The 15,879-nt window shown below is 36.8% G+C and overlaps 2 protein-coding genes across 3 annotated transcripts in view; one reads left to right on the top strand and one right to left on the bottom strand.

Moving 5' to 3' along the window:
- Syn (synapsin) overlaps window positions 1-15,879 on the bottom strand; it is a 244,756-nt gene that overhangs the window by 135,651 nt on the left and 93,226 nt on the right. The gene's annotated exons all lie outside the window — the stretch shown is intronic.
- Timp (Tissue inhibitor of metalloproteases) overlaps window positions 1-15,879 on the top strand; it is a 62,633-nt gene that overhangs the window by 32,643 nt on the left and 14,111 nt on the right. For both annotated transcript variants that reach the window (XM_090410956.1, XM_090410946.1), the window contains exons 2-3: window positions 4,223-4,360; window positions 15,705-15,787. In XM_090410956.1, the coding sequence (XP_090267082.1) occupies window positions 4,240-4,360; window positions 15,705-15,787 (204 nt within the window). In that variant the 5' untranslated portion in view covers window positions 4,223-4,239. The remainder of the gene's footprint in view (window positions 1-4,222; window positions 4,361-15,704; window positions 15,788-15,879) is intronic.

The following is a 15,879-nucleotide window of genomic DNA, read 5'->3' as shown; positions in this document are numbered from 1 at the left end:
CTGATTCTTCTGCTTTACATTTGATGAGTAATTTTATTCACGTGATGGGAGAGTTTAATATTTTTTTTTATTCAACTCTCCCATCAAAATATTTTAGATTGTTAAAAGTCTGAAAGTTTTCCTTCATTTTTGGTTTGTTATATTTTACTCTATTTAGGCTTTCAGATGATGTAATTCCAATTCTGACACTACGCGAAAAAAATACATGTGAATCCCATCCAAAAAAAAAAAAAGGCGGGGGGGGGGCTCATCACATAATTTGGCTATGATCATAATATAATAAAATAACCAATTATATTCGTACGCCCTCTTATACTAGGGCGTACGAAGCCTTTATTTCAGACAATCCTAATTTATTACTCGATGTCAAAGCGGAATACCTATATGGAGACAGACAACCTACGATTAACAACAACGTATATTGAAATACAAAACATTGACGAGTTTCAGCATTGTTCTGGTCTCAGAAGTCTAATAGTAGTACCAACTCTGTATGAAAAAAAAAAAAAAACGACAAAAAAAAAAGATCTTGGATAAAACGTTGTATGGTTGAATGGTTACTGCTTTTTTCGGACTGGACAGGTACGTTTTAACCTCATCGAGAATATTGAATTTTTTTTTTCATAAAAACTATTTCCAAGTGACATTTTCCATATTCAACATTTGCTGTGATGAATATATAAAACTTAGGACTAAAACAATTACGCATCAAAATATATGACGAAGGTAGTGCATAGCTGCATTACTCCGAAGATTATCACTATCAGTTATAAATTACTATATAACAAACATCAATATCCTGTGATGATTAGAAATATCATTCGATCTCCTGAAGAAAGTTGAAGGATCAGTATCCTATAATAATTTTATCTTTGGATAAATTTAATTTTCTGTGAATTCTAATACCCACACGTTCCAAGCTTGCTACATCTTGGCCTCAAAGCGTCCTTCGTTCAGTGGATGTCCTCCTTAAAACCTCATTTTTCTCCATACTTCCTGTTCGTAGTCCTTTGATGACCTTCTTGTATATTAACTTAACTCTCTTTCCTTTCCTCGATTTCGCATACTTTTTCCCCTTTCTTAGTGATTCCCAATGGAAATTATTTACTTCCTAATTTCCATAACCAGATATCAGTGTTTCTCCTTACATCAACTACTACTTTTTCAATATAAAGAAAAAACCCGGAGATTTGAATAAGCGACAGATTTCGGAACACATAACCATGCATTTAAACAAAGGTATTTGTTCTCCAGATATTAAATACAATGAATACATAATATTACTGTAATGCTAACCACTTAACAATACCTCTAACTCCGAGATAAAACAGAATCGACCTGTTCTATTCTATCTTGGAGTTCGGTCCTTTTGTGGTTTATCTTGCGACAAATTTAATATGGTAACCAAGGCCAGCATCATTCACTAGTTTTTCTGTTGGCTTACATAACAAGCTAACTAGGTGACATGTCACCTGATGGAAGCTATTTATCATGTCTTGACTAACAGCTATAGTAAGTTATAGCTTACTATAGCGTCTAATAGGAGTTATTCTCTAACCTGCATTCTTTACAGAGTTTTATCTTTTCTTCTCACCCCCCTGTTCATTTTACATTAAATTCTTGACGGCCTGTTTCCTCAAAGCTTTTGTTGAATACAAAACGTTTAAAAAGTGCAATTGTCGCTTGATCTATGACTAGACTGACAACTGCATACCCCCTAAATAGTAGCCCCTGAAGTATCTATAGTCGAGAGACTGCAGAAGCCAAGGCTGTCTTGAAGAATGATGAATTACTCTAAAGCTGTGAGGCGTCCTACCTAACCACTGTTCCAGATAAGGATGATAGTTAAGGATATTTATACCGAGACGTAAGAAGATTTGGTTATTGTTATAGGAGGAAAGAATTATCCGGCGATAATAAAAAAAATCGAGTCAATATACTTTACTGTTTTCATGAAGGGAATCAAAAAAAAAAAAAAAAAAAACCGATATTACCTCCCAAATGTTTGTTCGTCTGATGTCTCTGTTGAGGCACGCAAACTCGCCAGTAAAAGCAAACAATGCGTAGGTTGGTAGACTTGAAGTGTTAGTATACGGAGGTCAGTGACTGTTTCATTTCATCCACCCATGTTTTGTCGTGAGGAGGAAGACTGTTTACCTGCAATCAAGGTCTGGTCAAAGACATATGCAAACCACTGACAAAAATGTCATTAAATCTCACTATTAAGCCTAATTGCACTAAACGTGTTGTCGTGAAGTTAATGATCCAACTACTGGCAGGCGGGCAGTGACCTTTGCTGACGGCAAACGACATTTCACTATGAGGATATGTGTCCAGTTCTTGTTAGGTGACACCTGTTAGTGTCAAACTACAGCGTTAGTCAGGAAACAAACACTTCTATGGGGTAGGGGTTAGACACTATTACTATCAAGTTCTAGGATTAAGAATTGACAAATTGCTGGTGCGACTACAAACAAGTTTACACTACTGGGTGGTTTGTATCGTTACATCCAAGCGAAGGTCAATGACTTCATTTCGCGTAACAAAAGAAATCGGGTAGGAATTTCAATTCTTTCTTTTTAGAAAAATCGTCTTATTCCATGTCTCTGTCAATACTATCCAATATCATATGGTAATTTTTAGAGGAAGGTCCTTACTAAAAGGGAAAAAAAAATTCATAAGATGGATTCGAATAGGAAATCTGATTTTTTCCCTTAAAAATTCTATTCCAGTTAATAAATAAATTAACAAAGCATCACTGATATTTCTTAATTATATTTTACGAATAAAACTCGCGAATGTTTTAATAAAATCGCAATGCACAGTATTCTAGGGCACTTTGTTAAAAAAATGGGTTAATCGAACAGCGTGTGGGTTTAAGAGGTAGTTACAAAGTGATATATTGAGTAAGTGGATGACCTTTGTCGACCCAATCAATCAATCTGTTGATTGATCAAAAATCTCATTTTTTTACTCAGTCTATTCACTTTCTTATTCCCATTTTATCTTCCACGATAAGGAGAATAAAAAAAAGTAATCGACCTATTTTGTTCCCTTGGTTTTATTCCTAAATACGTATCTTCCTGTAGTTGTTTTTTTTATTATTTCTTATAACAAAACTGTCATCATGATAGGTTTACTTATGTGATTAATGCTACTGTCATCTCTCTTTCATTTTGAAGAGTAGTAGTATATAGTAGTATCTTTCCCTTAACCTATATAAGCAATTTTTTGCATATATGACTTTGTATGAATATGCCACGTTTCTTACATCTCCATGCGAAAATGAAATGGAGGGAGAGCAGAGATAACATCGACAATTTTATGTTTTTCTATGTGAAGCAAGTCTTTATTGAAGAATAAGAATGATAGTAATAGTAATTTTCATAATTACAACATTATCAAAACGATTCCTAATGACTGAATAAGAAATATGATCAATTCTTTCAAACACACACACGAAATTCATGGAATAAGGCAGTCTTTGCTTTCATAAGATCTGGGGAAAGTCTTGCCCCTTAACACGACATCGGCTGAGATTCACCCAGAAGGATGAGTTGTTTGTTGCCCCCTTAAATACCCTGCCTTTTGTCAAAAGAGGCGGAATCGAAATCAAGCTCTGCGAACAATGTTTTCCCACTTATCCATAGTCTGCAACCACGTCTTAAAAAAAATTAACTGACGCAGTCACTGACCTTCCTAATGCCTGCAATGGAATGATGCAGAATTTTAGATTTGCAAATAGAGGTGTGCTGTAGGACTCATTCGTTGGATGTTCAAGGAGTGAATAAAGACAAAGTTGATTCCAGCACTCCTCGCTTCCTTAGGGCCTTTTCATGAAGACAGAGACGGTAACTTTTTTTTTTTTTGGACAATTGTTGATACCGAGGTGGCAACGCGATTTAAATACGCTCGTGAGTTTCTCTTTTAAGTTTATATGCATCAAATATAAGTTCGCTAAAAGTGGAGTCCTACAGAAAAAAAAAAAAAAAAAAAAAAAGGAAGACGTTTAATGAATGAGTTATTCCTGCCGAATTCTTAAATATTGAACAGCATTCTAACCTCATCATAGAAATAAGCTCATTTGTACAATAGATTTATCTGAAGTCGGTATTATCAATGCTTGCATATTACAATCAAAATGTTTTACTCTAACTATAGGTCAATAAAATGCTATTCTCAACAATGACACGCTTTTAATATTTTTTTTTTCATTTTGCAGGTAAATATACAATAGATATGGCTGTAGGAAGAGCACTGCTTTTAGGATTATTGGCAATGGAAGTGGTAACTTCTGCCGTAGAAGCTTGCACTTGTATGTATTCTCATCCCCAGGAACATTACTGCTCTGCTGACTTTGGTAAGAAAAGTTAATTGCATTATTTCATTCATTTAATGATAATACAACTTCTGTTGATTACAAACTTTTACACTGAGCCGTTTCCTATTTGCCTTTCATGGATACCTTATAGGAATAATTTGTCCACATTAAACGAAAATAAACACTTTACATTATTATTTCACAATAACCTATAATTGAAACATTTCTTTTTAATTATAAGAACAAATTTTATTCCACAACTCAGGGGATTTTTGAACGCATAATAGTCTTTCAAGTACATCGAATCCCATCTTATTCTATTCGTTCTTCATACAAACAACAGCGCTGACGTGGGGTGGCCGACATTAAAAATCCACCACACACATTTGATAGGCGAAAGATACCACGAAGCGTATGACAATGTCGATGCATCCACCTTATCCGCCCAGAGTAGTCATAAGTACCGCTAGAGTGTGGGAGGATATTGTGACAGGAATGATCCGGCATTATTCCCCCCCCCCATTCCTTACCACCTCCTATTCTCTGTGTGGGAGCATCACCATGACAGGATACGAGCAAGATGGTGCCTCTTGTGAGGGACTCAACGCCCACTGGTTTTAACAGTGCAGATGATACTGTTTTGTAGAACACCGGTCTTTCTCCAAATGTCAGTTTTTATAAAGTATGTGAATAATTAAATTTAAGGAACATATACAACTTTTTTTTTTCTCATGAAAAATTGTGCTTGCTGTATTTATATAATAGATAGATTTCTTCTTTAATTACATGAAAATCTTTGACGGGTTTCTCTACATTACTTACTTGATTAAAATTCTACAGATGTCTATCTAAGGATTAATAAATCAATTTTTTTTTTAAAGAGAACTAGTATAAAGAACATTCTTAGCCTTGAGAAATACATATTTTTCATCTTCCTTACTCGTTCGAAGAGACTTGTCCTTTCAAAAGCAATAAAATATTAAAAACATTGAATACCCAGACTTTTGCATTTGTCATGTCGTATTACAGGCGGGTCACGCAGGTTATTTCAGGGTAACGTACAGAACCCACAATGGCCCCCCAAGTTTAATATTCCAGAAGCGTCCGAGAAGGAAGTAGGTTCGACTTTAACTCAGTTAACCTTTGAAGGAATAAAAAAAAAAAAAAAAAAAATAGAAGAACGCAAAATAAGCGCAGTTGAAACGATGCGTGGTAATATTGACATCATCAGCACGCAGTACATGACTTTGTAAAGAACGGATTACTTCAATATGCGGTCATAATTTCCATAAGTGGCGCTAGAAATTGAGTACGCCTTAAAACTCGAACCTCCTGAAAGCACCTTTGTCTTATTTTAGTCCCCTTTTCCAAAGTTATTAATTCATTAACAAAGGATCGTGTTGTCCTTGTGCTGTTGAAAGCAGTATTGTTTAGACACCTTCCGTAATGAAAGCAATGGCGCTGTATTAGGTCGAGTCACGATTAGTTCAAGGTTGAAAAGGACACAAAGTTGTCTTATTATTGTAAGTAGCATGCGGCCTTATGTTATTGCGATTTCAAAGGCTTGCAGCTGTTTTGCTAGTTTGATTTGAGATGGCAGAGAACTGTTCAGTTGTGGACAGTATCAAGAATATAAACACTTCAAGAATTCAATAAAAAATTAACGTACTTCTGCTAAAACCTTATATATTATGTAAGAACTATTGATGCCCTTTGGTTAGAAGGGATTTTTCCAACTGAAGGTAAGTTAGCCATTCTCACACAGAGGGGACAAAACACACCTACCAATGTCTGACGACAGTAGACCCTGTAGGGTTTTTTTTTTTTTTAATAATAATTTTCTAACTTTGTATAATTCGTGCTTAAAACCTTAGCGCTTTTCTTTGCCTTCCAGTTATCTTTTATTGACTGTGAGAGTTCTATAAGGTTAAATAGACTCATAAATGTAGCAGTAGTGTCATCGGCACACTCTTGTCGCATTCCTTACATCACCTATCCGAAGAGGCGCGTGCAGACTCGCCTTGTTGTTTATCTTTGTCTAAGGAATGCAGGAAAACCGGTGGAGATACTTCTTTCTGTTCTTTCATTGATAGTTTGGTGCTTCTAGGTTAAAACAAAAATAGTGAGGTACATTTCGAAGGGTGAATTTGTCTTTTAAACATTGGGGATGTCCTCAAGGACGCCGATAATTCATCAGAGAGAGAGAGAGAAACAACGAAGAATCATAAGGTAGAACGTTTCGTTTGTGACTTTGGTTTTATTTTTGATTGATTAGCATTAATTTCAGCGAAAACAGATTCGCTGAAAACAATTTACAGCGTACGATGATTGACTACTTGAACAGAACAAGTAGTCAATCACCACAAAACATCATCGAAATTTGTCCAGCCAGAGAAGTTGGTCCATCTAAAATTGTCAAAAATTTCTTCGCAGTGATTTCACGCCTCTGTCTATATAAATATTTAGAGAGAAATAAAAAAAGACTGGTGAATTATTTTTGATTATTTTGTATGACTGCATTAACAAACATGTTTTATAAAAATTTGTTTTATTATACAATTAACTGTACTTTTAACACTATCTTTCAAAAATTTTTAATTCTAATTTTGTTTTAAAAGTCTTAATTTTAGGTATTATACAGTTGATGTATATATTAGTGTCTGGGCAGCCATAATAACAAGAAGAAAAACGGTTTGGGGTACGATTTTAATAAAAGACGAACATACTTTTCTAAGCCATTTTTCCCAACCATTTCCTGGGTTTGCTGTTCTTTTGGAAACTGTTTTTAACGCAGCAAACAACTCAGAAAAATAATTCTTAGAGCTCACACTGTTTTAGACAATAATTTACTAGTTTAGAAAATACGAATACCAGATGGCGGAAGTTGTGAATCCCTTTTCTCCAAAGTAATGAAATCGGTAGAAGCTCTGAACTCAACTATCGGTGATAACTACTGGTAGAAAGCTGCCTACCGATTTCCATTAGTAAATTATGGCTAAAGAAGTTCCACTTACTTTTTTTTGGAAATAAAAATAATTTTATTATTTTTTATCGTGTTTTTGTTATTAAAATTCAGAACATTTTTCGTTTCGATTTCCTAGGTGAGGAAATTAACGTTCCTATGGCTCTTCTTAAATTGCAAAGAAGGATTTAGTTATGAAAAAAAAGCACATAATCTTTGTGATTTCTTTAGAATTAGAACCAAAATAGACATGCACCATCATCAACTTGATACCTCCGTTAAATCTTGAGGATCCACCAACTAAGAGTAATATTTATGTGAAATAATGACAATTTAATAAAGGGTTTGGTGCGAATTTATAGAAATAAAAAAAAAAAAGACTAATACATTCTAGAAGATAAAGCCGATTTCAAATAACACTTCTTTAATAATAACCAAGCTTCATATACCAACACACCCTCTGGATTAAGATATTACGCAGTTTTGGTTCATATTATGAATAAACCGATAATAGACACCAATACGAGTACAATAAATTAATATTTAAATTCTAATACTTTTTGCAGCATTTTAGTTTGGATGCTTAGTCAAAAGAAAAACAAGTGCTATATCACTTTTATTTTTACGTACAATCCGTTATAATAATGAGAGTGGACCGGAAAACCTCACATTTCACAGAAATACAAAACATGCTCTAAATATTTATGTTTTGGCACTGCAACTGAATAACATTTCTACTCCGTGGGATCGAGGAAGAAAGTGGTGACAAATAGCATTCTTGCATCTCTCATGATATCACAGATAAACAGGCGGAAGCTGTCATTCTGTCTGACCAAAACTGTAAATAGCACAAACGCTAAAACCAGTTCTTCTATCTGACTATGTAGGGAATCTGTGTCATGTTATCATAGGCAGGATTCAGAGAAGGCATCGCATAACTAGCTCGTGCAATTTTCAAAAATCCAAAATGAGAATCTTGGCAGACGAATGCTCTTTTTGACGTAATTTAAGTGTTAAATGGATCTATACATGGAAACTTGCCGGAAAGACCTTTGATCAACTATATTGTATGAATGCTAAAGATAACGATGCAGTGAGAAGGGTATAAAATTAGCTGATATTGAAAGAAGTGATTCAATATCCGTCAGCGATCAGCTGAAGATAATTGAATATTTTGTCATACCTTTAGTATATTTGATTATCATCATCTCTTGCATCTGAAGCACAGTTTCAGATCCTTAGGGAGTAATATAACTATGAAATTATTTAGTTGCAAAGCATATATTACAACATATTTTCGAGTTTGCACTTTTGTTTGGCAAGAAACGTAAGAGCACAGCTTGTCAAAAAAAGAAAAGTTTTTGAAACAACAATAAAGCTGCGATCTTTTCCAGAAGTTTTTGTATTCTAGTCTTTATTCAATTCTTTCTATTCAAACCCTCCTCAGCTCAAAACTTATAATAGCAATTATCATTATAAAGGAGTTATATTCGGAAGAATTTTGAAACTTCTGCTTCCAGGTATTGACTTGTATAATAAGTTGTCTTCTTGCAATAAGAAGATAAAGGGGCATATTTTCGATCTACCCCTTTGTCTCCTTATAAATGATTCATTACATTATACTCTAACCTTGCCTATTTGCCACCATCACGTAATTCAAAACTATAAAACTCTCGTAAAATGACAGCTCTGATATAATGGTAATAAACTACATCCTGGCATATGGGAAGAGGTGGGATGAAGTCAAGGGCAACATCTTCAGATTCATTTACAAGCGTGACGTTCCAGAAAGTAGAGACGCTTTATCAGGGGCGTGGTGAGAGAATCCAAGTTGTGGGGGTGTGGTTTTGGCAACATCTTGACCTGTACGTGTTGCGGACAGCATGAGGCCAATGTTAATCACACACCGCCTCCGGCGGAGGGCATTCCCGTCTAGCTCAGGTGAAGGAATAGCTGTGGCTACTTCATTTATCACACTGGTGTTCAACCCTCCATCTCAGGTGCCAGGAGGTTCAAAGAGTTGTCTTCCTTGCACGTGTTCGACGGATGCTCTTTTTACCTACTTTCCGTTACTCTTTTTCAGCGGTAATGAAACATTAGACAAAAAAAAGTATATTTCATCTAACAGACATGAAATTGAAGGTCCTACAGAGGTGGCAATTTGTTCAGGATAGTCGCCGAATAAACATTCAAATGTATGCAAATAAACTGTATAATATACGTGTCATTAATGGCTGAGGTAGAGTCAAAACGGCTACGTAAGGGTTCAAAGAATATACAGTAATAAGTAAATCCTACAGGAACACCGAACAAATCTTCAGTGAGTTTAAACTTTGGCTGCTGGCAAGTTCAGATGAGGCAAACTAATATGTGATCTAGAGAAATACGAAGTGGAAAACCGCCAAGGACTTCTGACAGCCGAGTATGAAATTTATGGGCTAAAAGAAATAAATAAAGACCCACACATGGAAGTCACAATAGAGTAATAAAAAGAGGCAGGTCAAGAAGATGATGGGAAGTTTGCATGACGAGCGATACGAAAATTGAGTAGGTGACAGCAGAGGGAGGTAGTGTCGAACATTGATTTTTCCACCCTTGTACTCTCATATGCATTTCTTTTGGTCTTCGAGTACCACCCTCTTTTTATCTGTTTTTGTTTCATGGGAAGAATAGTGGAGAAGAATCTAAAGCAGACAGTAAGGATGGAAAGGTTCGTTGACCGTCTTATGCGCTGCACAGAAGAAATATTTACATAGTTAAAGATGGTTCTCTTTCAGAAGCCGAAAAATACTGCTGTGTGAAACTGCACGCAGGATTTTGTTTTTTATTGCAATGGCCAACTGCGCAGTAAAGGAAAACAAGTTAACGTCCAACATCTCGTTGAGTACTGTTGCGTAATTATATTTAACGTCATCCAGGCTGGCGATGAAGTACCAAGTGCTTGGCTTGGCTGCGTGGATTCCACCATTCCTACACGCAAGCGAAACATTATACATGTGTGACGATGGGTGATTTTCACAACTTTCTGTAAACACTGTATTTCCTGACTGCTGTAAGGTAAGAAAGGGTAATTAGCGGCGTCATGTTTCGCCATTATAAACCAATCAAGTCTCAAGGTTAAAAAGCTGTTCTCGGAATTCTGCTGATCATAATAAGGAAAAATGTGTGAACCGAGAAACCATTATTTAATTAACTTTTAAAGCCATGCCGAGACCTGCCCATTTCCTTTAAGAAAGCAAAAATAATAATAATATAATTTTCTTTGATACGTGGATGTCACAAGTCTTTCATAAAGACGAATTTTTGCACATTGATTTATGTGCAACAAATATCCAAGAAGTGTAATCTCTACAATAATAATATTGTTTTTGGTTTTCCAAGGTTTGGAATGTGTTTTCAAAATCCATTAATAATAAATATGGATACGTGTATTTAATTCCATGTTTTTTGCATTTCATTAAATATTTTCAGTTTCTTCAAGTATGGTCATACGAAAAACTAACTGCTTTTAGACACAAACATATTTTTAACACACACATTCAAGACTGCTCTTCGTTTAGAATCCGAACTCTAACAATGGTCTACACAAGCTGACAATTCCACTGTGCAACACGAGACATTTATTACATGCAGTATGTTAGCCAAAATCAGGCCATTATTGCAGTGAACGTACAACACAAACTTCATTTCTCATTTTTCTCATTTTGAATTTTTTTTTTTGTTGTTGTTGTTGTTTTATCTTCATTTAGGCGCCCTCCTAAAAAGCTTACTCTGTTATATCGGCTACAGTATTAGATAGTAATAGTTTTCAGAGCTATCTGTTGTATGATTGCAGGTATATCTGTAAATATAACTGAGTTATATTTAATATATAACTCAGTTACATATATATATGTAAATATAACTGAGTTATGTTTACTCACACATAACAGTTATATGTCTTTAACAGTTATATGCAGATATATCTGTTAACGACACTCGGATTACCTTCTAACATATTAAATATCCTTGTTGTATTGATCGCAGCCAGGGATTATGAAATCTATTACGTTAATTATCGTATAATGTAAGTGCTTATTTGTCCTTATTTATAGAAGTAATTGTCCAGAAAAAACAAAAGTTACTTATTAACGTAACTTACTATTGGAACCTTTTGAAGTTTCGCAATAATTTATGCCAAATATGTACAACCGCCTGAGGACTGCCCTAAAGGGTATAACAGTGCCGACGATTACCTTTCCATCCGGGGGGGGGGGCTCAAAGCATTTAACACCTGATGACTTATTCAACACGCAACCGAGTAAACCTGCCAAATCTCATATCTCCTTACCTTACAGCCGCCTCAATTCAGGAGATGGAAAAAAATTATCATGCGTACCCTTTAATTATATAGGTAACCAATGGCCTACGGAATACGTGACCTTCAACGTAAGACAAGGATCTCTTCCTTTCTATCGCTTTCTGCCACTTCCTAGTTGATATCGCGAGGCACGAAGGGAAAGCGGTACGGTATATATCTTCAGAGGGAAGGAGGGGGGGGGACGTGCCCTTACTATCAGAAAGTTGTAATTTTGCAACTGCCGAAACTTTCAGAAGGGGAGAAGAGATGCTGAAGTTGATAGGAAAAGAAATAAATTTTGAGAGGGTGTAGTGCCCTAAGAGAATAGTGATCAGGAAGGAAAGAATAAGACAAGAAACGAATGAAAATTAGAGAGCAACAACTTTGATTTAGGACAGGAAAAACATACAAAAAACATTCAAAGAAAAATTCCTGATGTGGAGAGGCGACATCCGTGTGTCGCCTTCTCGATCACAGATGGAAGGAAGCGACGACACTTACCATTTCCCTTGCAAAAAAAACAAAAAACCCTGGGTTCCATTCTCTCGGTATCCTACACATCTTATCAGAGAATAGGTTCTCTCTTACGGCAGAACCCCACGAAGTTCGAATCCGGGTCTTTCTAATCGAATGGTAAGTGTCGTCTCCTCATGCCTGCGATGCGTAAGCGCTTAGGAGCATTTCCACAAATGGGAAGAGGTGTTCCTCGGTAAATTACAGTTACGTGAAATAAAATAACTGGTCTTGCAAAACTATTTATTTATTGATTTAGGACAGGAAAAACATACAAAAAACATTCAAAGAAAAATTCCTGATGTGGAGAGGCGACATCCGTGTGTCGCCTTCTCGATCACAGATGGAAGGAAGCGACGACACTTACCATTTCCCTTGCAAAAAAAACAAAAAACCCTGGGTTCCATTCTCTCGGTATCCTACACATCTTATCAGAGAATAGGTTCTCTCTTACGGCAGAACCCCACGAAGTTCGAATCCGGGTCTTTCTAATCGAATGGTAAGTGTCGTCTCCTCATGCCTGCGATGCGTAAGCGCTTAGGAGCATTTCCACAAATGGGAAGAGGTGTTCCTCGGTAAATTACAGTTACGTGAAATAAAATAACTGGTCTTGCAAAACTATCGACATATTTTGGCTAGACAGGTGGTTGCGTGTACTTTATGTTGCCATAAAATTCACTTTGTTAGCTCAAGAGAATGAGACTTCAAAGCCACAAAAAGGATGTGAGTTTAGTGAAAGTCTGGGTAATTTTCATCGACACATTGTAATTACGAGCTTATGAAGTGGTATAAAAAAAAGACCAAAGTTTGGTGTCGAGAACAATCATCGTCTAACCCTTGGCCTCCCCTCCCCTCAGCTACAGTCAATGCACTAGGTTTTCAGAAACTGTGATTGAGAGGGAGAGACGAACATTAATTGCCATCGCAAGTATCATTTGTAGAGAGTTATGAGGAACGGTATTCTAATGACAGCTGGTGACAAAGCATATTTATAGCGGTCCAGCTACTGTAAACGTCCTTGCAGCAACCATAAAAGTTGAAATCTGGAAAATCAGTGGATAACAGTTTAGAGTAGAAAGGCACAATATTAGAGGCGTGTGTGCGTGTGGTTCTGTTTGTGTCGGTGTACACACCAAGTCTTCTTTGATTGTATGATCAACATGACTTCTCGTGTTTATTTAGTTTTTGATAATTTCTCCCTCCCCACCTAATATCACGTTCTTCATTTTGTGAACCCACGTAACTATAGACAAAATACTCAACTGTTGGGCAAGAAAGGCAACGGAAAACCACCTTGTTCCGAAATTAAATGCCTAGTGAAGTAGCGCTGCTATCCACCAACCATTAGGTTGAAGGGAGAAGATCGCTAGCTACAAAAAAATATTTCACCCCCCCCCCAAATGGAACTGAGTGTGCAGAAGTCTTTAATAGGACGCATAATTTGACATGCGGTGGTTGAGGTGTAAGCTGCGTTATCTTTTCCTTGTGACTGCAGGAAGCCATACGATGAAACCTCTCAATGCTTCGGAACCAACACAATTCAGAAACATATGACAAGTATCACCACCGTCCTTCCGACTCAAATCTCCATAACTAACTTCAACTGAACATTCGAAAAGACATCAGATAATTCGAAAACTGGCCGATGGAGCTTCCAAGTTATATCTCTTATTCAAAAACTATCCACCAAATGGCTGGTAATTGAAAATAAATTTATTTATAATTACCATCCATTTAGATAGTCTTAAAAGTACTTTCGACAACTTACACAAATAACACAGGGAAAAGGAGGCACATACGAGTTGACATGATGCTGCAGCCAAAATATCATCTCCTATCCGTAATCTCCAGAGAGTCACCGACTATTTCTTACGTAAAGGTTTCGGCAACTTCCTCAATCATCCATGTTGCAATCGCCAACAAAAAATGAGAATCGATTAAAACATCACCTACACGGGAAAGTGCATCTGTGTTGTTAGTGTAAGCGAGAATCTTAAGTTTCGCAGTATCACGTTCAAGGTTGAACTATCTCCAGGTGGAGACAGAACTACCCCGCATTCCTTCCGCGGACATAAAAGTGTATTGTTACCTCAGAATGTAGACATTTCTACAGGTTTCCTTTCACCTTGGCACGTGTTCGTATGTTGATTTAGTTGTCACGTTCTCTTATACATGATTACGGAGAGTCGGTCGACAGATGCGATAAAAATGCTAGTTTTCTCTATTTATTTTTACGCATACATAAGATTTTAAGTGGAGATCATTTCCTCGTGTACGATCAGACATGAAATTTCTAACGTGAGCGAGCGAATTAATCAGTAATCAACCTCTGCGTCAGCTATTCCTTGGAAATCCATCCACCCTATCTAATTGTGCCCCCTGTAACCTTGAGGTCGTCTGCAAATTTACAACGCTGCACGTGCCCATTGTAAGGATGTCACAGCGTGCCTGTATAAGCATGCACAGAGAGATGCACTTAATAAAACTTCGACATCAACCCACATCATATCATCCAACGGAATTTGACAAGCGTCACCCAGACGACTACCTCAGCAATCGCGTCAAGGTCCCACTGCTTACCGTCGAGTGCAAATTACATGCGTATTCGAGGAACGCGAAGCATCTCCGTTCTCGACACGGATATTTGCGCTGATAAGGAGAGCAATCAAAGATAAGTCGGGAGGGCAGAAGACACTCGGTCCATGTATCATTCATAGCATTTACCTGACAAGCAAATATTTCCTTTATTGAAAAACACAGAAAGGAATTTGAAGCTTCACTCTCGCCCACGTATTCAAGAGTGCGTATTTTCTTTGTGTGCTGTTTAATTTTATTCATTACAGAAAGGGGGTCATAGACAGCAAGGACTTTTTTTTGTTGTTCTTAAAGTTGCAAATATAATAATTAGATTGTAAACGGTTTGTTCCTCATCCAAACTACCAATCCTGTTGTTTCCTTTGAAGAAAATGTTCTTTTAATTTTTTATATTATAATATATACTGGGATATATTATATCCCAGTATATATTCCAGTGTGTGTGTGCGCACATCTTCAAGCCTCTTTTTTTCCTTGTATAAGCATCTGTGTATAGAATTTCAACCTTATCACAGCGTGCTTTAATTGCTAGTGTTGAACCGACGAGTCCAAAGATGCCCTATCTCTGAGCAGCTGCATAACTAACTAACCTTTGCCAGTTTGACGTAATCATGCAGAAACACGTGCTATTCATTTTCTACATCCCATCCCATCACACTTCAATTTCATTTTTATTAAATATGACAACAGCTGTGTTATAATCTGCTCGGCAGCTGTACGGAGACTGGATTCAACCGCACACAGGTACGCAAAAAAACCCTACAATACCACTTCCGTAAGCTCGTAGCACGCGCGCATGCGTTCGGTATTCCATGTGTGCGAAGGCAACCGCTGGTTAACCTGCGATTATTAAAAATTAAACAACGATGTAGACACGTGTCTACAGCGCCTTGCTGGGCTAGCGGCATGTACTAGCTTATTATGGAGTAATCTCCTGAAATAACACTGTTTTTTTTTTCTTTTCTCTTTTGCAGTTGCTTTGGTCAGGGTTAAACAAAAGGGTAAAGGAGATAGAACAACCACATCCTACCATATCCGGGTCAAGAAGGAGTTCAAGGTAAGTGGCGTCCTCTACCGGCACTAACTTTTGCGAATAACAGAAGTACGGTTTTTGTGGCCAGTGCTTTAGCTGACCCCTTTGCCCATTCG

The sequence above is a fragment of the Typopeltis vanoorti genome, chromosome 2 (assembly GCF_054136105.1).
Source record: "Typopeltis vanoorti isolate ZY-2024b chromosome 2, IOZ_Tvanoo_1.0, whole genome shotgun sequence".
In the NCBI taxonomy this organism is placed as follows: Eukaryota; Metazoa; Arthropoda; class Arachnida; order Uropygi; family Thelyphonidae; genus Typopeltis; species Typopeltis vanoorti.
This window is presented reverse-complemented; position numbering and strand designations above follow the sequence as displayed.